Here is a 24823-nt window from a genome sequence, read left to right on the forward strand (position 1 = left end):
GAAATCAGGGAGATGCTAAGTGCAAAGGAGCAGAAATGGGAGGTTTAAAGGCCCTGCTCATGTTGCATAGCCCCTTCCTCCACCTGCAAACTGTTGATAAGCTCTGGATGTCTTTAGGGAGGGAAGCAAACAAAGGAGATGGGAATGGGATGGAGATTGGTGTTGTGCAGGCAGGAACGCAGTGGTGAGGATAGGGTTTATTGGGGGGTTTGGCAGTGCTGTGTTAATGGTTAGACTTGATTATTCTAAAGGTCTTTTCCAACCTGAGCAATTCTATGATAGTGCTGGGGAGGAGCAGGGAAGCTACCAAGGCTGAGACAGCAGCCAGGCATTTGCAAGTGGTCCCCGAGCAGCTGGGTCTTGGCCATGGGCACAACTTATGGGACAGGGACAGTCAGGGGCTGCTATGGGACGCCATATCCATGTGGTTGCAGGTGAGCCTGGCTAAATCTGTGCCTGCCCAGCCCACCCCAGGACAGGCAGCTGCTCATGTAGGATCCTTCACCCTCATCCATGGGGCATTTGATGGATTCCCAACATGCCACGTTCACATGCAGCATGGGAGGAAAGAGCTGCTCTGGAAATTTGTAGCAGTGCAGAAAGAGATTATTGGAAAAAAAAAATTAGAATTACAAATGAGGTTTTCAAGGGGCAGCTGTTATCCACTCTGCTTGCTTTGCACAGCTGCACAGGGAGAGGTAGATGACAACAGGTACGTTTAATCTTCTCTTTCCGTTCCTGGCACCTGCTTTTTAAAGCTACTGAACAGCCAGAAAAAAAAAAGCTAAAGATGATGGCTAAATATATCCTAACTAAGAGGAGAGACAGAGCAGCACTAATAGCAGATCCTTCCTGTAATGCATCCAAATTGGTTTGGCTCAGAGACAGGTTGAGGGAAGAAGCTGCAGAATGAAAGGAAAAACAATAAAAGAAGGGATTTAGGGGAAAAAATAAGGGGGATAGAAAGAAGCCACAGGGACTGATAAATTCCACTGCACCCATTTCCAGAGGAAAACAAGCCCATTTAATTTTTGCTTTTAAATGCAACCCTTTGCAGACCACAGAGCAAACACTCACCTTTTGCAGGGAGGGTGGGTTGTGCACCAGGCAATGAGAGCCCTCGGTGTTCCCAGGGCCAGATGAGATCCAGGTCACTGCTCTTCCTGCTGGCCAGACCTGCTCAGGAGATGCTCTGCTTGGCCTCAGCAGAAAAACCTCACTGAAGCCCCACTGCAGGGTTTCTGCAATAAGTCTCTCACCATGCAATTTGCCACTGAAACCTAGACTCCCCTCAGCTGCCCTGATCTCTACCCCTGCTAATGCCTCCCCTTCCCGCCTTGTTACCCAGGACTGCCCTCAGCTGCTGCCTGACCTTTTCCCAGCAATCCCAGGCTCCTCCAGACTCCCTAAACTGGCCCATGACTGGCTGGTCATCCTGCTCATCCCTCCCTGGTTTATCCCATAAGGATGAAGCAAGCTGAGACCTGGGTGTGGGCTACCTGCTGGAGCACAGGGTTTCTTTTTTTGGTCTGGAAAAAGCTCTTCATTTGTTGTTTGCTCTTTGTGACCTGATCATGCTTGATCCATTCACTTTGCTCCCTTTGCCAGGAGCTTGTGCATCCCCCACCGCTGCTCCTGGTGCAGGGAGCAGGCTCAGCACTTGTCTCCACCTCTGGCCATAGAGGAGTGTGATGGAAAGGCTGACAGAGGGACAGGCGAAAGCAGTGCCACCACAGAGCAGATGATGCCCCAGCTCTGCCACCTTTTCCATAGCCACTTCTGGCTGCGTGGCTGGGGGTTAGTGGGCTGATAAAGAGCATTTGCTCTGGAGCCATCACAGGTTCTCCTGGCCTGAAGGCAAGATGTGTGTTAAGAGACAGAGCCCACCTGCTGCCTCTGCAGACCCATGTCCCCCTGCCACGCTCCCAGCAGGGAAAGAGCCAGACCCTTCCAGGAAAGTCCTACAGATTCAGTTTGGGGTTTGGGGCAGGGAATCCATCTCAGGCAGCAGTGGGGTGTACCCAGAGAAGGACAGTAGTGTGCTGCTGGAAGGCTCTTGAGATTTTCCTTCCGTGCAGGTCCTACTGACACATTTCTGATTCATCTCCCCAAACTGTATCTCCAAGGAGCCTGGTTCTAAATTGCTCCAACTGAGCAATCGACCGCTTGGAGCCAACACATCCCCACTTTGCTGCCCCATCCAGCATGTCTGCACCAGTGCAACCAGGGTCTGAGGAGAAACAGTTTCTCCCATCCTCTTCCTCCTCAACAATTTGACTGGGAGACACCCTTCCATCCCCTGGATTGCAGTTTCCAACTCGCAGCTTTTCAGACACTCAGGCAGAGAACAAATAGTCTCAGGCTGTTTATTATGTTCTCAGGGTCTCTATGCAGAAGAGTTGGGTAACACTGCACAATGTGATGACACGACTCAGTGGGGTATCGTCACTGGTGGGACGTGTGGCGTGGCTGAGGAGCTTCTCCAGCCTCCCATGGAAGGGGAGCCTAGCAAACAAGCAGCTAATGCAGGGGGAACCCAGGGAGCCGAGTCCATGCCTTTCCCTGAGTGGGAAGGGATCAGACTGAACAGCCTGCGTGGCCTGCCCAAACTGCTCCTGCTGATATCTCCCCACACCAGCAGCACCTGGACGCTGCGGAGGCAGCTGCAGCAGCAGGATCTCATGAAAATAAAAATGTGGCAGAGGGAAGCACTTTTGGGCTGGTCTTTCTACCTGATGGCTCACTTCTGAGTTCACTGGGTACAGCAGAGCCATCCTCAGTCTCTTCTGAGCCACCCAAAGGCTTTTTTTCACAGGAACAGGACATCCCTGTTATTTCAAGCAGCCTTGCTGCGAGCTTGGGTTTGCAGTCAGATCCTCAAGGGAACACTGCCATCCCACCAAATTGGAGGTGCTAGGGAGCTTAAAGACAGATCTGAACTCTGATTTGGGTAGCTCATAGAGGAGTTGGGGGGAGAGGTTATAAGAAGATGAGATCTTCAAATGTGGTTCTTAAGGAAGGGGGATCTACTCCAGGGTGTGCGTATACCCTGCTCTCTTCATTTCCAGGAATCCCATAGAGGTCTGTGGGAGTAAACACAGCAGAAAGTGCCTCCTTCCCCTCACTGCTTTTCAGCTGGTGGCTGCAGGCACTGATAGAGCAACACGACGACATTTCTCTCAGGATAACACTGTTATCTACACTGGAAACACAAAGCCGAGCAGCTCCTCATCTCTCATGTTTTAGATCCAGCCTGGGGCATGCAGCATGAGGCAAACTGGGAGGTGTGAGGCTACTCGAGACAATTCACAACACAGCTGGTCCCCGTAGCTCCCTGGTACACCAGGTCCCTCCAGAAGCAGGCACTGCCTTTTCTCCTGTGCCGTTTTGCCAGGAATGTTGGATGGTTTTGGTAACAAACTCATCCCCCTCTGCCACCTCCCTCCCATGGCCTCAGTTCCCTGAACTCCCGTTGAGTTCACTGCAGTCCCAGATTAGAAACACATCCTCCTGTAAAGCCAGGAGGAGGCACAGAGTACAACGACTGACTTTGCCAAGCAAATACGACCCACACACCTTTATTGAGACTATTTTTATAAAACCAGAGAGCCACAGGGGAGCCCCAGCTGTGAGTGACCCCAGCACAGCTGCCCTCTCCCCTAGCCAGCCCCTGCCACAAGCACTGCATGTGCAGCGTGCATGGAAGAAGGAGAAAAAGAAGGAAGGCAAAAGACCTGGGGACAAGACAAGCTTCTGCAAAGCCCGAGGGGTGCGTAGTAGAGAGAAGCATTCTGGTCTAGCAGCAAAATGAACTTTAATTCCAGTTCTGGGATATAATGCTACAATGCTGGAGAGAGCACAGAACCAAGGAATGAGACAACTGCAGCAGCCCCAGGAATGAAAGATAATGCAGAAATGATGTGAAACGTTTTGTTCTTATATAACAGGCAAGGAAGAGCTCCTAGGAGCTTTACAGTGGCAGTAGGAGGCATGTAGGAGGAAGATGGCATGACCAGAGTGTCTGGGGAAGGAAAAGGCAAAGAAGAGAGGAGGGATGGATGGGGATGGAGGATAGGCAAATAGGGGGAGGTTATGGGAATCTCAGGCTCAGATAGATGAGGACAAACAGTGCTGGTGGACAGGAAGGTTTGGAGTGCTTCAAGGAGGAAGAGGAGGAGGGAAGATCACCAGAACAGGACAGAGAAGGAGAGAGGAGTTTGGAGGGAGAAGCCAGATGCCCCCAGAGAGGGGAGAGCTTGCACTGATGGGTGAGAGGCACTCCAGGACTGGCATGAGGTATGTTTTGCTATTGCTCTGAATGCTGTAAACATTTTGATTTTGTGTCTGTCAGTGAACATTCAGTTCAGTTTGATACGTGTGCTCTTAGGGGTAACTGGAAGCCTAGCAGAGTTTTACATCTCTTACTACTACTCAGACTTATACACAAGGCAAACACAGCACTGGCTAAAGATCTCAGTTTATATAATTTATGCCTAATTCTCCTATTTTAACATGCACATCTATGTCTCAGAAAAGCTTCTCTAGTAGAGGACACTAAATAAGATACAGATGAAGTCACATGCACTCTCATCCACCCACACCCCCAGATACACATATCAATTTCCCCCTCCCCTGGTTATACTGGCAAGACTTTGCCCTTCACACCTCCCCAGCATGGACACCCCTTGGTGCATTAATGAGTCCACTAAAAGGGGACATGGAAATCATTCCAAGCCTGGCTGATGGATCAAAGCAGGAGAAACTTTAGACAGAGTAGAGTTCTGCATCTGCTTTTGGAGTTAACACCACCCAAAGCTCATAGAAAAGGGAAAAGAAATTGTAAACTCTTTTCCCTTCCCCCATCAAAATACCTGGGAGCTGACTGGATTTGTGTCAGAAAACAGAATAAAAAGAACCAATTTCTTCCCCTCTCTTCATGTGATGGCACACTTTCATGCTACTCCAAAAAGGATGAAAATTTTGGGGGTGTGTGCTTGTGGAGAGGAGAAATGTGTTTGTAGGTTGTGAATATCCCTTTCACACCAGGAAGAGATGAATCAAGGATAGGATGTTTGTCCTTGGTGGGGATTAGTCACCACTCAGTTATTTTCGAAGCTTTGGCTCAGTCATTATTTCCTTAATCAGCCCCTGGTTTAAGGGGTAGAGCTACAAGCTGCCTATTTTGATTCATGTCAGGGTGGCATTTGGCATAAAAGAAGCAGCTGGTGCCATTTTCTTCTTTAAGAAAAATATAATTTTACTTTAAATAATGAGTCTGCTTTCCTTCAAGAGAGACAAACTGCAAGAGCAGCAACAAAAATAACTGTGGTAGACTCACATGCCTCAGACAATACTTTTGCTCCACTCTGTGTTCTAGGATGCTGTTTCCCACAGAGGGCGTTATCTGGCACCAATTTAATGGGGGAAACACTTCTCCTACATCAGCCAGCCCGATTCCAGCTCCTGTCACCACTGCAGCAATGGCATCTCCAGATGTGCCCTGCTCCAAACAATTCCCCAGGTGGATGGAGGAGAGAAGGGAGCTTGAATTTACAGGGTGTTGGCACCTTCGAAGTTTTTCCATGAGTTCTGACATGAAATGAAAGGACAACAGCACCAGCGCTGGAGGAGTTTGTGGAGAGATGCAGTCACACTCTGAACAGGACCAGGTTTTGTAGCCACCAGGGGAGCCTGGGGATTGTCCTCTCTCACATTCCTCGACACAAGCATCTCGTTCCGGCTGTGTCCCCTTGCCTGGCTGTCTCTGTGATCCTCCCCAAGGTGCTGCAGAGCCTTGTCTGGGGTGCCTCAGCTGGCACTAGAGGTCAGCACCACCCAAGCCCACTCAGAAGGTCTGTCTGGAGAGAAGTACCACAAGGCAGTTATCATGGCCTTCTGCCTTCTCTTTAAAAGCCGTGACTGCTTAAGCCTCCTGCTGCTGGCTCTTGCATCCTGGGCAGCTCTGGGATGCTTTTTGCACGTGCAGGCAAGAGAAGGGTGGACGGGAGGAAGGCAGGGCCAGACAAGGTGGCATCCCTTCACCACTTGCAACACTTGTTCGGTGCCACAGTGTTGAGGAGCTGAGCTGCCCTTTGGCAGCAGTGGGATCACTGGGTAAAACTGGGACCTCAGGCCAAGGGAGAGTACTTCAGCCAAAGCAGCCTGTGCCCCTGGGAGATCCCAGTCTGCCCTGTGTTACACAGGCATGGTAGACAGTGTCTTTGAGAAAGGGGAATTCTTCCAGCCTCTCCTCACAGCCAGGCAGGGAAGCATTGTGTCCCCCCTTGCAGGTCAAGCACCGACTATTTCACTGCAGTGTGGTTTGGTTTGTCCTCCTCACTCCCTACCCCAGGAAAAGGCAGTGGAGGTGATGTGACCTACTCCCCTTCCTGCAGGTCAGATACCACCAGGGACAGCCACTGGATGCATGGCTCTGTATCCTTTGCTTCCATCTCTGATTCCTTCCACACATTGCACAGGTTCCCCAGACACCCGTCTCACTGTACTTTGCTTGCCATAAAGCTTTGGGACATTGAGGTACTGCATGACCTGGTCCCATCGCATAAATCATGGCAAATCTGAGGCATTTTCCAGATGTCTCTCATTGCTCCCACTTTGAAGCAACCAGCAGAAAGTTTCTGTGAAACTGCCAAGTCCAGACCTTGAGCTTTGTGTCTCTGGACACAGGGCATGAGAGACCTCACATACCTCAAGTTCCAGGAGCTGTGACACTGAGCCCGGGCGTGGCTGCAGAATGCCACATCTGTCACCACACGCCAGCCCCTGCTCCTCAGGGGTCCTTGCAGAGGCAGAGGACAGCCAGGAATGCTGGGTCACTGCTGCTCTTTCTGGCCATTCTTCTCAGAAATTTAACTGGAGATGGTATTTGCTTTCTAAAGACCTGGAGAATTCTGCTGCTGACCAACCAGGTACCAAAACACAGGTTTCCCTACTGAACATTAAGTTTGTCCTTGCACTGTATTTAAACTTCAGTGTCTTAGAGACCACAGGAATACACCTCCAGAATAAACCCAACATCTAAACCAGCTCTATCTTGATCCTAAACCTATTCGTCCAACTCTCCTGCACATAACCCTTACAAAAAACCTCAAAAAACTGTTCCCTACGTAATTGATGGACATTAATTTTTAGTATCCTACCAGACTTTTTGTATCTTGTTCCAAACACATTATGCTTAGCCTTAGAATTCATTCTACCTCATTTACACCACATTACACTAAATATTTATCAGCAGCTTTCTGATGTATCAAACCCACCCACCACTGTTGGCTAGAGCAGAGGTTTACAGCCTCTGGTCTGGGGATGACTGAGAGAAGGAAAAGACCCATCAGGTCACTTTCCATGCCTTTATTAAGTTAAGAAAACAGACCTCTGGTCTGTCTGCTCAAATCCACAGACAGGCTGTCTGCTTCTCCCCTAGAAAATATTGCAAGAATCTGCCAAGCTGGAACAGTAATGCCATGGAAATAGGGCCATCAGACGGTAGGAATTATTGCATAGCACAGAGGAAGTGCTACACCACTGACATCTACACAGTCTCTTCTCCTGCAGTGGCCATCCAGGCTATGGGAATAGGGCCAAAGAACACCTCACACCCCACTGCACACCCTGACGCCCATCCTGCTCACTCCAAGCTCTCTGTGTCCTGCTGGAAACAAGCACCTTGCAGCAGGGTCTGTGTCTTGGGGAGTTCTTTGCAAGGCATTGAACCCACAATCGGTAGGTAGGAACAGTCAGTAATCAGGAAACAGCAAAAATAGAATCATGATTTTTCATGTTGCCATGCGCTGCTCAGGTACCACATGAAAAATGCCATGTGCTGTGGCAGATGGGTCTTGTGCTTTTCTTACACCTCAGCAAGTGGCAGAGGGGACATTCCTTCTCTCCACTGTCTCCCAATCCTGAGGAGCCACCAGGCCTGTGGCAGCCAGGAGCCCCTTTGTATTGGTACAGTGCCCAGCACAACAGAGCCTGAATGATGAATGGGGCCCTGAGGCTGAACTACCACACAAATAAATAATAGTAATGAAAAACAATCATTCACATTAGAAGACTTGCCTGCTCAGGCCTAGTGAGAGCTTTTGGGATTACCTTCCTCATGAGGAAAACTTGACTGTCCTATGGAAAATACACTTAGTCTCCATCCCTGAAAGGTAAGGGGCAGTGACAGGGTAGCAGCTGTGTCATAAGGTGTGCAACCAAAATGGGGAGGTGAGCTGAGTTTGCTGATGTTTTCCACTCTGGGAAGGGGAATGAGTCCTGTGCCTTTGTCTCCTCTCTCCCTCCCTTTGCTCTCTGGGTCCAGACCCCAGCAGCCAACATGGGAGACATGGGCTGGATGTGGCTTCACAAGTGTCAGAATTGCCCTTGGGGCCCTTCCAAGCACAAGGGAGAGGTGGGGGACAGGGACATGTGTGGAAGGATGGAAAGGTGTTATTTACACACAAACCAACACAGTTATTTTAAAGGAAACCTGCCTTGCCAACAGATGATCCTGTGACTCAAGAGGGTTGTGGGTTTGTGCTAGAGAGAGGCAACAACTGCAAGGTGCTACTGCTAACCAAAAAAAAAAAAGCACAGAAAGTTGAAGAGTCTTAATATCATGCCTGGATCACTCTCTGGAAGCTTCCTCTGCCCCTTCTTCCTCTTTTCCCATTCCCACTGCTTTTAACATCAAGAAAGTTTCACATTTAAGACATGGGTTTTGGCTGTTGTGGGAAGCACATGGTTTCTGAGGGCCCCATTGCTGCTCTAGCTGAGCCTCCTCTGGGTCTGAGACAGCAGGTCTGTGTAAATTTTGGATCTCAGGAACCTGGGATACGAGTCTTTCTCCATCAGGCTGTGCACCTTCCCCTGAGCTTGGTCAAAGCAGGAGAGCGAGGGCTCCTGCACATTTCTTCTCGTCAGCTCCCGTGTCTGGAAGTCTATGTTCACCTGAGAAAAGCAGCAGAAGAGAGTTTGGCACTGAGAGTCCAGCTGGTCTCCTTCAAATGGCACATTGCCTCTCAACCATGGCTGTAAAACAGCAGCAGAACCAAGGTCCTACCCTTGTCCATGCCAAAACAGCCCCCACAGCTCAGGGGAGTTTAGTGATCCAGGGCTATGAACCCTACCCCAAGCCTGGAAAAGTTGGATTTATAGTGATCTGAGGACTTCTGAAATCAAATTATCTTTATTCGGGCTCTCAGGCAGCACGTCACCTAAAGCTGCTGACTCAGCCTAACTTCTCTCCTATCAGCTACAATTTCTCTATTCCCTTCATTCTTCACTACATGCCCAATATATGGGTGAATAAACTTTTAACTGGGTTTAAACTATTAGTACGTTCTTATTAAATGTTTCTAAACTCTGTTGATCTAAAATAAATAGTTTGATTTTTCCCATAACAGCTTCACATTACAGTATCTTGAGGAGAGGCTTGAAAAAACAAACCACCCTATAATGTTATGACTGCCATTTGTTTGCAAAGCCAGCCTATGGAGTTTTCCTGTCTTCCTTCCCTAGCAGAGCAATCAGCATGTTAGGGTTATTGTCTGGAAGAAAAAATGGCTGAAAAGATGTTATTTGTTGTTAACTCAGTCTCCAAACTTGAAGGAGCTTGGAAAATAAAACTGTCCACCTTAATGTGGGTGGTCAGCAATATGGATTAGCTCTCTGCATTGCTTAATAATTTCTTATTCTAGCATGCTAAAATTATATAACAGTGCTAAAGAAACTTCACCACAGAACCAAATTTTAGAAAAGACCCCATCCAACCTGCATTCCCATTTCTAATCAAGATTCAGCCCTCCAGTCTTTAAAATCTCACCCAGATTCCTGAAGAACAGTAGGAAGATGGTCATGGGAGAGCAGTGGGCATTGAGATACCCACGCACCTTGGTGTGAATCTGAGTCCTTCCCAGTGGCCTTGCAATGGCCTTCCTAGCTGGGAGAGGGAGTAAAATGAGCCCTTTTTGGGGTCCCTGACAGACACCTGTATTGTGACAGGCACCCATGCAGTGGAGCAGGAGGGGTTGGGTGCAGTTAGAGCCACTCTGGTTGTGCTGTGATTGCAGTAACACAACCCAGAATCGTCATGACACAGGATCTGACAGTGCCATCAGCCTGTCAGTGCTTGAAAGAGGATTTAACAGTCCCAGGCTCTGGGTTGTGACTGCACTTTTTGCTCAGGTATTGTTCACACCTCTCAGGAGGTCTGAGTGAGGTGGGAGTTAATCAGCAGATAAACTCTCCTCCCTGGGGAGCCAACAAGTTACTCACTGGTGGGATGGTCCTATGCAAAGTGTCCTCTGAGGAATGAGCCCAACAACCTGCTCGAGGGTTCACAGTAAATGAGAGGAGCACTGTGAAATGCTCTAGGGAAGCTTGGAGAGGTTAGGAAATGTAGGTTGAGGTTGCCGGTGAACTACCTGGCTGTGACTAATTTAGTATCATCAAAGTAGTTGCCCTCATCAGGGATGAGTCACCGTGAGCTGAGGCAGCTGTAGCAGGCAGGATGGCATTCCCACCCTCCTGAGCTACTCTCTGAGAGGGAAGGAAGGGAGGGAGAGCACTCCCGAGCCCAGCTGGGGGTGATGGCCCTGCTCAGTGCCTGCAGGGGTGCTGTGCCATCCCGGGGTGCTGCATACCCACCTCCCGAGGGGCCTGCACATCGATGAACTCCTCGAAGATGCGCTGGGCCTTGGAGGCCAGCTTGGCTGCTGAGCGCGTCTTCTTGAAGTCCTCGCAGGCCAGCCAGAACTCCAGGTTTTCCTCACTGAATTCTGTCTTCAGGAAAGCACGGAAAGCAGCCAGCCCATCTGCAGGAGAGACACAGGGAGTTACAAAGGGAGGAGAAAAAAGGCAGGGAGGTGTTCCTTTCACAGACACCCTTCCATCCACCCCTACCTACCAAAGACCATTTGGTTTTTCTCCCAGGGTCTGCAATCCCAGGATGTGTCCATAACTTACACCACTGGGCTCCCATGAGCTGCCAGAAAGCCAAACATCACTTGATGTAATTCTGAAAATTCTGTTTTCCAGCTAACATGGCAAAAGACTTTCCTTGAGACTGGGACACCCACCCTTTGGAAAGTTACTTTTGGAATTATCAAGCTTTAACTCTTTGCATCTTGTGCATGTTAATGCAACACTTTGTAACACCCTATCTGTCATTAAGGAAAACCTTTAATAAAACATGGCTGCTGTGGACTTGTCTCCTATGTTTTCTGTCACCTTGCTTTATTGCCTGGTGCCATTTTTAGTTCTGAATTAAAGAGAGGAAAGCTCTTGGAGAGTCTGTTACAGCTCCAATAAAGGGTAGAGGGAAAGGACAAGCAGAATTATGGCTTGTCTAGTCAGTGGTAAAAGTGTGCTTAGCATTTGCTAATGCTCAGCAATTGTGACATTTCAGTCAATCTGAGTCAGCCAGGGCAGATTGGAAATATGGAAAGATTTATTAGGCAATCTGTGTCCTCTTAAACCCCTGCCTGGACCTATTTATGGATGCAGTCATTGTTTTTTATTTCCTTTCCCTGAATGGCACCAGTGGAGTTGAAGTAGCTGAAGGCTTCACACATAGCCTTTCTCCTTGGGATAAATTTAGGTTCTCATGTTTTGTTTTGTTTTGTTTTCCCAGTAATATGTTTCTAACACTTCCTGGTCTTTTGCAATAGGATCTGGGGTTTTGTAGCTCATGACTGGAAAGCTCTTGAGTCAGCACTGGCTACTTCCCGGCAACTGTCTAAAAATACTGATGGAACTGGGGATGCACTTGGCAAGGTCAGACTCCTCGAAAGGATAAAGGGAGCAAGGACAAGGCATGTCCAGCCTCTCATCCACTGGCATCCTCAAGTCCTTCTGGGCAGGGCTGCTCTTGATCTGTTCATCCCTCAGCCTGGATTGATATTGGGGGTTGCCCTGATCCACGTGCAGCACCTTGCACTTGGTCTTATTAAACCTCATGAGATTTCTATGGGCCCATTTCTCAAGCTTGTCTAGATCCCTGTGTATAATCCTAGCATCTTTCAAATGGGCTATTCAGACAGTTCTTTCTATATGCTGTATATGTTATCTATATGCTATATATAATATATATGCTATTTATATGCTACCTGTATGCTGTATATATGTGTATGCTATGTATGCTACAGATCTATGGCAATGTAACACTGCCATGCATTTCCTTTGCATGTTCTAAACTTCTTCCTACTTATTTTGTTTCTGGCAATAACTTAGGACATGGAGATATTTTCCAGCACCTGCTGAAGACTCAAGCCCTAAGCAATGGCCCCGGGTATTGAACAGCAATAAACAATCCTATTTCTGTCTGAGTGTCAGTCAAAGGAGATGTCTGACTGCCCAGATCCTCAAAGGGAAAGGCAGAAGAGATATTAAGCCAGACAAGCCCAAATTAGAGGCTAAACCTCTCTGCATTGGGTTCCTCAAAGCTCCTTCATTAGCGGACTCTGTGCACTGACTGCTCTATCAGCAGTCTGCTATCAGCAATATAAATGCATCCATCCCATCTCAGCCATGCTCCCTCCTTCTGTCAGCCCCAGAAACAGCTGTATTATTCCAGCTTGTCCTGACACTTCTTAATTCAAGCAATTTCAGGAGATCAGGGTTTTGCACTGCTAGAGTGGACAAAACTGGGGCTCTTGTCCAAATAACAGTGCATATTATGGGTCCAAGCCTGGGGAAATATTGTGACATCAGCTCAGAGAAGCCTGCAGAGCAGAATGCCAAAGGTATCTCCAGGAGCAGGGCACCTCTCAGGATCACCCTGCCTGTGGCTGCTTTCAGCATCTCCATGGGTAGATAAACATGGTGAGGGGTGTTTTAGGGCTGCTGCCCTTCCTGAAATCTGAGACACAGAAACATTTTCCAAAACCTGTGTCCCCCTTAGTGCCTATAAAATTCACAGGAATTTAATCTGTGTGAGAGCAAGGGAAGGACCGGAGAACAGGGCAGGGAGTCTTTGCAGGCTGATGGCTTTCAGAAAGAAGGAAACAAAACACGGAGAAAATTCCAGTTCCTCAAGATCTATGTCATTTTATATATTATCAGCTCCTAGGATGCTTGACATTAAATATTGCAGCACCCAAGCACACTGCTATGTCTCTGCAGTCTTTGCTGTGTCCCTGCTGAGATCTTGCTCCCCTCTCTCTGTCCTGGTCTTTTTTTCCCCCCCTTTTCCTCTAAAAGAGCCCCAGAGTCCCAGCACTGACAGAGGATCACTTGCAGGAATAGCAGAGTTGCATGAAAGTACCATATCTGCAAAATATCATCACTGCAAAATACAATATCTGAAAAATGTAATACCTGCAAAATATAATGTCTGCTAAAAAAAGGGAATGTCATGACTGACAAGGAGAGAAAGGCATTTGCTATAGCCCTGCCCCAGAGAGCAGCTGCAGCAGGTTCCCCTGGGACCAGGAGGTTTCTATGAGCTCTGCCTTCTGCTCTAATGTCAATCAGCATCTTTATATCCTGAAATAAGTTTAGACAGTGAATGGATAAATAGTAGTGTCTGGCTGTTCTCTGCTTTTTTTATACACTCCTGTCATGCACTCCTCACAGCCTTTGAGGAGCTGCAAGTGATGAGGCTGAACCTGTGAGGACCTTGCACAGGAAGCTTTGGATGCAGTCATCCTTGACTGCCTGGTTTTCCATAGTTTTCATCTTTAGCCCTTGACTGCCTGCCAGCCTTTCCAGCTGTGCCTAACAGCCAGGTTTGGGGAATCGCTGCCAGAAGTTTGTCATGGAACAGTGACAAATCTGATTGAAAGGGCAGGAGGACAAGTAGGCATGGGAACTGCCACGACCTGAGGTGGAATTTCACCTGGATGTTGACTTCAATCTCCTCCTCTCCTTCACAGCACATGAAGGCTATCAAGAAATGATCACTCATGAATGATCAGCATTTCAAAGCTCATCCTGCCAAACTGGACATTATTTTTCCTGGGGCAACCAGCACTGGAGTGCAGTGTGATATGAGCAGGAGAGAGATTTCACCTCCTGAAATATCCTGGAGTGCAATTCCAAGGGGATGCTTTACAGAGAAAGCACAGGAATTAAAAGCAGGATTAGAAGTCTGCAGATGAAGCAGCACAGGATAATCCCTAACCTGTGGCCCAAAGGCATGGCCACTCAGGGGGACAGGATGTGCTTGTGTAGGTGCACAGCCCTTCAAGACAACTATTGGACAGTTATTCAGGAATTTGACTCAAGAGTCCTTTGCTTGAAGCCAAAGGAGGAAATCGATACTGATGGAGCAGATAAGTCGAAGGCAAAGAAACAGAGCTCTTTACTGAATGTCAAGAGTCTGAGGGAGAAGCAGCAGACATTTGCTATTTTACTTTTTCAGTGTAGATATAAGCTTCAAAATGCCCTACTCTCCATTCAGACTGACTGAGGAAAGAACAAGAGCGTTGCCAGGTGAGATTGTTAAGTGCTCAGACATTACTCAGGATCTTGCAGGTCACCTGTGAGTTATGCAATAACAGGAATTTCTGTTTTATGAATGGGCGGTGCCAGGCAGTTCAATGGCCATGTGAGGACAGGGACTCCTGAAATCCCATTGAGGAGATGGAGAGTGGATCCTTTCCAGCAAGAAGGGCTGTGAAGGAAGGGACTGAAGTGGGGAGCAGAAAACACAAGACAAGTCTTAACTAAATCAAGATCCATCTTGAGGAAGAGCCCAGATTAGTGGCAGCCTAATAACCAAGCACCTGCCACTGTCAGAACAAGAAAGCAATCAACAGTCATTTATTTAATGCATGTGTTTCACCCCATCAGCAACCAGACTTCACGCAGGGAGTAGAGTCCCTGTGGCTGGTGGATGGATGGATTGGATCCATGGAACGTGTTGGGTCCAGGACTAGAGAGACAAAGTCACAGTGCTCTGCACAGCACACGAACGTGCTCTCACTGCTGCTGAGCAGTGCTCCCTTTAATCTCAGCTACCTGTCACCAGCACAATGCTAATACTGTTCTGGCTTAGAAAGAACTTGGAATAAGTTGGGATATTCCTATGCTGTGTAGGAAGTGAAGGAATGTGTAGATAACAGGAGGAGAACAACAGTAAAGTTTCGGCGGAAGAGCACAGAGATCACAAAAAATCTGGAGAAAAATCACCCTTGAGATAAAAGTGGGAATTCAGCAGGAAGGTTTTTGGTGTCGGGTGCTTTGTTGAAAAGGGTTGAGGACAGACTGTCCTGCTGGATGCTGGATAAATGATAAGCCATGTGTCCAGCCCCGTGAGGGATGTAGAATGAGACATGCTATTGCTTGTATTTCCCTCCAGCAGCCTGTCACAAGAAATCCTCATCTGGCTGGCCAGCTTGTGCCTCCTGGGCACAGGCACAGCGAGGGGAGTAATACTCAGTTACTCACATGCATGCACTCACACTCTGGGGACAACGCTGAGCTCGCTTCCCTGGGAGCCTTCATTCTGGGACAAAATGGGAAAAGATGCCAAAATCCAAATGCATGTTTAAAACACTGCTCTTTCTCCCTGGGCACCCAAGGAAATACTGCATACAGTCTGCCTCTTACTCTCTAAATTCCCTGACGAGAGCAGGATCAGACTCCCCTCTCCTGTTGCTTGCTCAGAAGCCCTGACCCCATTGAACATGGCTATGCTGTGCTTCTGGCAGTGACCCCATTGAACACGGCTATGCTGTGCGTCTGGCAGTGAGCTCAGACAGGGCTCCTGATGTAAAATAGGGATTGTCTGCCTGACCCCAGGGTTCCTAAGTTGATTTGCTTCACCCATTAGCAAAAGAAATTAGGGTATCATTGCATTGACCTATCCATCTGGGGCTGCCAGCAGGCAGAGCTGCTGCATCCTGCTGCTCAGCACTGCTCACTCCAGGAGGGATGAGGGAATTGAGTCCCAGGGCCAGTACAAAAGCGAGGTGGGGAAAGCCCTCCTGCATTTCCTACTCACAATCTCGTGTCAAAGTCAACTCAAATTATCCTTTGAATGGCTGGGGAATGAATCCAAATCAGACCACTCTATGCAGAGGGCATTACCCAGCCTGGGAATCTCCCAAGACAGAGAATTGCTTCAAATCCCAGGGGATTTTAATCCTCCACTCGAGGTGCTGCCCCACAGCAGCAGGTCAGGATCAAATATTACCTGCACAGGTCATTCATTAGAAGGGTGAGGGGAGATCAGGGAGAGCTCCACAGGGCCATCACACTTCAAGGGATATCTGGCAAAGGTGATCATAGAATCACAGAATGGTTTGGGCTGGAAGGGACTTTAAAAATAATCTTATTCCAACCCCTTTGCCATGGGCAGGGACACCTCCCACTAGACCAGGTGGCTCAAATTCCCAGCCAGCCTGGTGTAATGACACTCTCCATAGTCTGTGAAATGCATGGCACCTACTCAGGTCACTTCCATTCAGAAACCTTTTGGAGACTCATGAAAATAGGAAAGGGAAGAAGTGTTTTTCCCTTCTAACAGAGTACTGCAGCCCCGTGAGCCTCCTGCATGTCTGAGGGCAGCCTGCTCACCTGGGCACTTTGGAGAGCCTCTTAGGGAACTCTGATCCACATTCTTGCTCCTTGGAGCAATTTTACCAATTGTCCAACCCCTTGCAATACTGCCCACAAGATCTGCCCCATTTGCAGCTGCTCCATCCAGCTACTGAGTCCCACTTGAGCACTTCGGGGTTTATTTTCCCTGAAGAACAGTTTGGCTGGAAGGGACCAAAACCATCTGATGCAGCAGAAAGCACCACACAACCCCCTGAAATCACAATCCTCTTTCCAAAATAAATGAACTGTCCATCTAGTGAAGACAGTTTCTGACAGATGTGTCAAGCAGAAATGCTCTACCTGTGGATGCTGTGAGTCCCGGGGGGGATTCTCCCCGAGCTCAGCTGGTGCTTAGCCCATGCCCCCAGGCATGAATTCCAATTTTCCCTGGCTAATGCTATTCACCTGAGCAGTCACAGGGAAATTAGACTGGGACAGTTCTGTCCTCATCTTGGCACTAAAAGCAGAATATTTGCTGGCAGCTTCCCTAGAGACAGATGCCAGCAGACCAGGCACAGCTTTATTTACTCCCAGATTTTGGCCACTTAAGGCTCTCTTATCTGTCTAACATCAGCACATCCTAACAGCAAAAATGCAGCTCATACAATATAATTAATTCTATGAATATGTGCTCTTCTCTCCTTTAAACCAGTGTAACTAAAATAACACTTCTGTTTCAACAGAATGTTTTGTATTTGCATCATTATGACCCTTGACTGCCAGGCTGGCAATTCCAGAAACTTCAGGTGCAGAGCAGTTATAAAATATTCCTTTAGAAAGTAGTTTATTAAACAAGAATATTTTGTGTCATCAATCACCAGGCAATGAATGTCACTGTGACTGCTGATAAAAAAAGATTAATTTAAATTTTAAAGATCACCTTCTGTTGCTATTAGGAACTGAATATTTTTCATTAGAAACTGAATATTTTTCATCAGTGCCAGAGAGTTATCAGAATTACTTTCCATTCTAAGAGATGGGAAAAAATCCTGATAATTCATTTATCACTCCAAAAGGCAAATTTATTAATAAAACCAGACACCCTTTTGGAGGGTGCTGGACAAAATAATTCTACCTATGAACTAAGGCTTGATTTAGCATTTTTGCAGTAGTCAGCTGAAGAGGGAAATATATAACATCAGGACACAGGTGGGTAAATTCACTGGGGTTTGTAATCCAAGCACTTTTTCTACAGTCTGTATCTAATAAAGAAAACTTCTACTTTTACACCGGTGAAGAAGAAATGGGTTTCAGTTCAGGATGGTAACAGGGATGTGAATATCCTTGCCGTCCCCTCTTCCCATCCCACAGGCACCCTATAATCTCCTTGCATTTTCCCCTTCTTGTTCTGAATTTCCACAAAAGAAATGTTCCTTCTCAGTCATACCTAGCTACACCATATATTTTTTCCCCTATTGGCTGCAAGAGCAATGATCTCAACTAGAGACTGCTGCTAAAATTACATACTGCTTTTCCTGCCTTGGTCAGCCAGCCTCTTTAAAGTTGTCACTTAATTCCCCGCCAAAACTGTTGTCATCTCAGTAGAAACCTAGCAAAATCACCCTTCACTTAATAATATAATTCTACACTTATATTTTAAAATGTAAGGAAAACCTGGGTCTCTAAGCAAGCCAGACAGCTCCTTATTGCCAAAAAACAGTTCACCACCCACGTTGACTTTTCCCCAACCTTGACTTTCTAGGGTTTAATTCTCCAATAGAAGCCCATGAATAAACCCATACTGGGAAATTTGCTGTCTTGTTTATAATTTCTCAGTGTGAAAATGCTGGTGAAGCAGAGCAATATTTGCTGAACAGAACTCATAGGATTAATCTGTTGAGCAAAGCAGGGGGTGCTGCTTATAGGTTGGCATAAGGTCTCTGGATGTGAAATATTCAGGTTTGCTGAGATAACCACAAATCAGGCTCTGCTCAGGGGGACCGCAAGTGATTTCTCTGCGACAGGGCAAGTCATTCAAGGGTACTAAGCTGGAAGAGGCAGCACCTTGGGCTTATGGCTTTAGCAGTTGTGGTCAGGAGCAAAGCCATGAAGGGAACACACAAAAGATTGCCCTTTTATCCAGAGGGCAATTAGTGCCTATAAAGGATGGTGACTGCTGGGGAGTGAGCAGCTCTGGAGGACCATGCCCCTGCTATGCAACACACATTCTGTCCTAACTACAACAGGGGTTAAGGGCAGAGGAGGAAATAAAAGAAGAATTTGATCTCTACTCACACTTATGGGACAAAAGGACATCAAAAGAGTCTGCCCATCTTGTTGCTTCTTCTGTTGACAGTCCTCTGTAAGGAAAAGATGGGGCAAGTTATGGGCAACCCATGGCTGCTCATCCTCTCTGGAGCTGTTTGATGAGGATGCCGAGGAAGGCTGGAATTCTTCTCGCCTGATTTTGGAGGTCTAGAGTGTAGAACTGAGCCAAGTGACCTTGGGCTCCCTCTAGAATCAGTGAGGAGATACCAAGGCACCTGCAGGGATTCTGCTCATCTCATATCCCCAGGCAGGCAGGTAAAATAGGCCAGGTGAATCATACCCAAAAAGGGACCAATTTTTCCTCATTGACTCTAAGCAGAGGCCCAGGGAAGAAGCTCAGATGCAGACATTTACATTGTAAAAGCCAAAAGTCAGGCGAAATGAAACTCAGCCCTGCAGAAGTGTTTATTTCTCTCGCTTGCCTTTCAGGGGATCTTAGCTCAGGTGTAAGCAGGGACTTGTGATCAGATGAGTCCCATCCCACGTCTCAAATCAGGATTCTGGAGGGTCTGAAACATCTCCCTCAAGCATAGTGCAAACCCTCACCTGAATTTTGGCAGTGTTAAATATAAGGCTGAGCTGAAGATGACCTGAAATTGCTGGTCACCTCTTACACCAAGCCAACTGCTCAGGGTTCCATTTGTGATGACAGAGGTGTACATTATGTCTCCAAATAGGTGCAGACATATCCCACACACACAGCAGTAGGGACTGTGAGCATGTCCTGTCTCATGGCAGAGCTCATGTCAAAGATCCAGGTATTTCCTGAGGCTGTTCCTGATGGATCAGTGCTGGTTTGTTTTCCTTGTGGAAGTAGTCACAGCTTATACAAAGTACAACAAAAGCAAGACAATACTGGAGAAGCGGGTGGGTGGGTAGGGGAAGGACAGGAGTGATGCTGCAGCTATACTCACTTCAAAGCCCGGTTGGGCTTGTCCGGAAGAATAGCTGTGAAATCATTATATGAGTCTGATTTGTGAGACAGGCAGCCCAGGCGAGTCCTCATCCCTCTGTTCCTGTGGTCGAGGTGGGGAAGCAGGGGTGTTAGCAGGGGAAAACCAAAGAAGAGGATGATTATAAGTCTAGCCAGCTTGGCAAAAGAAAAAGAACAAACCCCAAAAAACCTCAGTGGCTCTGTGCTAGATCTGTGTCCTTTGTTCCCTCATGTGTGAGAGGGACCCTGAGACATCTCCAGGCAGATGCTAAGGGTGAACACAGCACCAGAACAGCTAAAGGCTCACCCACACCTGGCGTTCAGCTGCCTTGGCTGGCAAAATGGCTTTGAAAGGCTACGCTTTGGGATGGTTTCTTGGAAAGTCCTGCTCTGCTCAGGTGTGGGAGGAGAGCAATGGGCAGCAGTACAAGAAATCAGTCGCCACGTTCCAGCAGCACCAGAAACAGCACAAATACCAGAGTTGGAGGGCAGAAGAGGGCTGGAGGAAGGAGAGGGGTAGTAAAGCACCTGCGAGGTGAGCCTGTGAGTTCTGTGAGCTGCAGAACCGTGAGTTCCCAGCCAGGATCAATCCCAAGCATCTTCTTTAGACTCAGGATTACATAAGCAGGATCAAACTACCTGTTTCCTGACATGCTTACCCAAGCAGACAATGGCTTTATTGCTTTTTTCCTCTAAATTTCAGCCCAGTCCCAGAGCCTTCGATCCTCCACCAGCCCCTGGCGTCCTTGCCCAACCCCTTCCCAGGACAGCAGCCACAGCATCCTTCATTACATAACCCAGGATGGGCAGGGACACAGAGGGACAGGGAAATGGAATACACACACGCATTACACAGGATTGGCATCACCTTTTCCCCAAAAACAAGTAGGGGCTGCCTAATGGGTTTGCATGGGCTCTGTGATGTGCCTCTCCAGCCCAAGGGCATCTCCTCTCTGAAATTCTCTGGATATCAAACTAGGCCATTCTCTCCTCTGGACCACTGGAAGAGCATTTAGTGACCCTGTCTCCACTTCTCAGCTGCTGGACCTACTTTGGAGCAGCTGAAAGCCCTTCTCCAAGCCCTGCTGCCAAACAGATGCTGAATACTTTCTGTGACTGCAGAAGTACAGCATTTTTTCCCTTCCATCTCTAATTCTTGCAGAACACTTCAGCACCAGTGCCTGAGCCAATCTGTAGTGAGCCTGTTTCCCCCTTCTCCTCCCACCCTTCGGAGAGCTTCTATTATTGCACATTTTAATGTAATTTTAAAGCAAATTAAATGTTAATTAAATGCACTGAGTGTCTCCCTGGTGCAACACAGGCAGCTTGCAGCGTTTAACAAGCACAAAAACCAGGAGCTCTTCAGTCATGGGAATTGTTGCACAGCCTCCAACTGCGGGCCCATGGCCATGGGCCCGGGATGCTACGCTCCACAAACTCCAGATGAGAGCACAGGGAATGCCACATTCCCCGCTGGACTTGCTGTGTTTGAGTGGACACTGAGCCCACCACAGGATCCTTCTGGTACCTCTCCTGATGCCTCCTATACCCCAGCTTTTTGTTCCCTGCTCTGTTTGCTCACAAATTTCCCAGCAAGAGGTGTGACAGGCATTACTGCAGTACTGCTCAGATCCCCCTCTGATGCCTGAGATCAAGGGACTGCAGCAGGGAATTAGAGCAGGTCGGGGGTAGAGCTGCTGTGCCATGGGCAGGGAATTGGTTCCTCATGGAACACCCTTCTCTCAGTGAGGACTTCCAAGACAGGATATAGAAGAGAGAGAGAGGGAAAGGAATTGGGTCTGCAGGAGGTGGAGAGGCAATGGAAGGACAGGAGGGAAGAGGGGACACTGCAGTGAGCTGAAGGGCTTGCTGGACAAGGCAGACAACAGAATGGGCAGGGGTGAGAGATGCACCGTGTCTTTCCAGTTACCTCCGTGGGATAAGTAAGGCAGCCATTCAGGCATCCAGTTATGGTTTACCCTTTAACTGGCTGGCTTGGACTGCAGTCAGGGCTGCTTGCAGGAGGCAGGAGTGCGGGAAGAAGGGATTTACTGTTTCATGTCCTGGCACTTAAAAATATACCAAAGAATCCTCTTTGCCAAAGCCAAGAAAGGCCAGTTGTCCTCAACCCATTTGATCCTTGCCTCCTAGCATGGAAAGTCAATTGTTCAGTGGAAGATGTTGAGAGTTGAGGGATGGTCACAGAGGAGAGACAGCATTTCCTTCTAAAACCAGGACTGCAGATAAAGTCCAGCTTCAGGTCTAAAGTGGTTTGAGTTTGTTGTCCCAGCTCACCAGGGAGCAGCAGCAGTTGGCATTATCCCACTCATCCTTCAACATCTGCGAAGGTCTCTCCTCAACGGGCAGAGCTCTGGGCTGACCTTGCTAAGAAGACCAAACTACCTCTTGTGCCTGTCCCTCCAGGTCATGGCTGATGTTACTGGCCAGGCATCATGGAAAAGCTGGCACTGCAAACAGAATAACAGGAGGACTTCATGCATCTGCAAGTGCTGCTCCTTTCACCACCACAGGCTCAAGCACTCACACAAAAATAACTCAAAGCTAGCAACTCCTTGTTGGGGTGGTGGGAGCCTGCAGGGAGCCACCAAGGAGATGCACAGCCTGCAAAGGAGAGGGAAGGAGAGAGGGAGATTGGAGACGGCGGGGTCCTTGTGAGCCTTGGTACACTGAAGAGCAACTGGTTGACAACTCTCACATCAACAGAGAGCAAAGGTGAGATCCACCAGGCAGGAGACCCAGGGGACAAAGAACAGGACTCTATGATGAGCAAAGGCAAAGGTTTCTGATTTGCCAGGACAGAGCCAAGCTCCAGGTACCCTCCATGTCATGTCCTCCTGCCCACTGGGAACAACCAAGGACAAGACTAAGGAGCTAATGAGAACTGAGAGGGTGCGCAAGGAGTCAGGATCCTGCTCTGCTGGGGCCTGGGGAGACCCGGGAGCTTGGGCTGCCCAATGCAACATACCTCTTAAAACCTGATTACATTAAAAACACACAAAGCCTCTTCCCCACTAAATTAATGAAACCGGGATTGCATTGCACTGCCAGTGAGTGCATTTCCTTAATCCTCACCCTGACCAGCTGCTTAACTGCGCTCTAACTGAAATCAATCCTTGTAATTCCTTAAGCCCCTTTAAATTTCTTCATTAACAGCCTCACCCGCATGTGGGGCCACAGCATATGACTTCCTAGAGTCCAGCAGCTCCTGCTCCTCTTTCCCACTGCTGCTCCAAGGTGACAGCTGGAAGCGGAGCTGGGTGCTCTCTCCCTTGCAGCCTCCTCCAGCAGCCTGAATTTTGGGGTACTGTTATGAAAGAGCCTTCTGCTCACCCCCACTCCCACCCACTCAGCCCTTACAGTAACCACCTGCACTGCTGAGCAGCACCCAACTTCACTAAAATCCCAAAGTCCATCCAACTTCACAGGTGCTGGGACCTGTGTTTCCCGTGAAGGCAATCCCACTGCTTGGCTGACATACCCATGGATGTTTCCTCTGTTTGCAAATAAAGCCAGTCAGTTATGACTTTGAAATGTAAGCTGTGGCGTCTGGTAAAGGCGTTGCAATAAAGGTCCTGTTGAGGGGATTTTCCTCCTGCTCCATCCTTCATCCTACCTCCCCCTTCTATAAAGGGAACCCGGTCAAGGAGAATTGCCAGCCTCATCATGGATGTGTTTTGGGGGTTTCTCCTTGAGAGACAGAAAGGGAGGGGTGTGATTAGGACGTTCAGGTTATCAAGCCACCTGAGCAAAGATAAAGAAGCCATCCCAGTACAAGAAAATAAACTGCACGAAGGTCAAACAAACAAACAAACAAACAAAACAGCAAACCATTAGATCTCTCAGGGGGTTCAGGAGATTAAGACCATCTATTCACATGCAGAGAAAGCCAGGGAAAAAAAGAACACAGAAGCACTGCAGACACCGCGAAAAAGATACTCACTGCCTTTGACCCGTCCTCTCTGCCGGGGGGTCTGTGCCGAGAGCGTGGTCAGAGAAGCTCTGGGGAGAGAGCAGAGCGGTCTTCTTCAGAGACAGCCCCCTGCTCGGTGTGACAGTCACATCTCGACACCCCTCCCTTCCCCACCTTTCCCCGGGCAGCAGCAGCGGCAGCAGCGGCAGCAGCAGCAGCAGCAGCAGCAGCAGCAGCGCAGCTCAGAGCCGCTCTCGCATCAGCCCCAGCCCGGCTGCGCAGCCGGCTCCCAGCGCCCAGCGCCGGCTCTGCTCCGGAGCCCAGCGCATCCCCGCCTCACCTACCTGGCAGCAGAAGCCCAGCTTCTCGCCTCGAGGGGACGGGGGACCGCCGCGCACGGGCGGAGGATGCCAAAGGCTGCCGGGGAGCATCTGGGGGCGGGGAGGGGGGATGCCTGCGAAAGCGCTCGCTTTTGTCACCCTCGCTGCGTTGGAATAAAGCACCCGCCCGCCTCGCTGTGAACGGCTGCTCGGAGCTTTAGGGAAGGTTGCTGCCCTCAGATCGCTTATCTCCAGGAGTTGTCACAGACAGAAGGGATGGAAGAGCCCAGGTGTCAGCAGGGCCAAGGAAGATTTTAGCACAAGGCAAAGAAGAACCTTATTGCTGGGCATGGGATGACAGGATCAAAAATCCACCCAGTGACGTGGCAGACCCCCTGAACCCACCTTCCCTTCTCTCACCTGGTGTGTACATCCCTGGAAGCTCCCTCAGTGCCTTCCTCCCTATGTATGGGCTCCAATCCCCCTTTTTTCTCCTGCACCCACCTTCATCCTCCAGAGAATATGTATGGCATGTCCAGGGCACCCCGGTGGGTCTAACAACAACCTAACCCATGTCACCAACAGCCCCCCAGCTCTGGGCTCAGCACAGCCACCAGTGGCAACACCTGGTGTTGCACAGGCGCTGATGGGGGTCACTGAGAGCTCACTGAGAGCTCAAGCTGTGGGATCTCCATTGCTTTTTTGATCCTGACAAAGCTGATTGACTTAAAAAAAAAATAAAAAAAGTCCTCTCCAGTTTAACAAGTCATTGCCTTTTCCTTGGAAACTTGTAGTCACCTTCCTCTCTGCTAAAACACT

The 24823-nt window shown here is 48.6% G+C and overlaps 1 protein-coding gene across 15 annotated transcripts in view; it reads right to left on the minus strand.

The window, feature by feature from the left end:
* Nucleotides 1-2152: 2152 nt before the first annotated feature.
* Nucleotides 2153-24823, minus strand: part of RGS8 (regulator of G protein signaling 8) — a 41085-nt gene continuing 18414 nt past the window's right edge. For 9 of the 15 annotated variants that reach the window (XM_082287446.1, XM_082287433.1, XM_082287445.1 and 6 more), the window contains 6 exons: nucleotides 23715-23773; nucleotides 22049-22221; nucleotides 19734-19835; nucleotides 18787-18851; nucleotides 10654-10820; nucleotides 2153-8955 (listed from right to left, as the gene is read on the minus strand). In XM_082287446.1, the coding sequence (XP_082143572.1) occupies nucleotides 8773-8955; nucleotides 10654-10820; nucleotides 18787-18851; nucleotides 19734-19835; nucleotides 22049-22083 (552 nt within the window). In that variant the 5' untranslated portion in view covers nucleotides 22084-22221; nucleotides 23715-23773 and the 3' untranslated portion in view covers nucleotides 2153-8772. Of the gene's footprint in view, nucleotides 8956-10653; nucleotides 10821-18786; nucleotides 18852-19733; nucleotides 19836-21683; nucleotides 22222-23252; nucleotides 23462-23714; nucleotides 23774-24823 lie in introns of those variants that run through there. The other 6 variants (XM_082287436.1, XM_082287437.1, XM_082287435.1 and 3 more) reach the window with 5 other exon arrangements.

This window comes from Coloeus monedula, assembly GCF_965178545.1.
Source record: "Coloeus monedula genome assembly, chromosome: 9".
Lineage (NCBI taxonomy): Eukaryota > Metazoa > Chordata > Aves > Passeriformes > Corvidae > Coloeus > Coloeus monedula.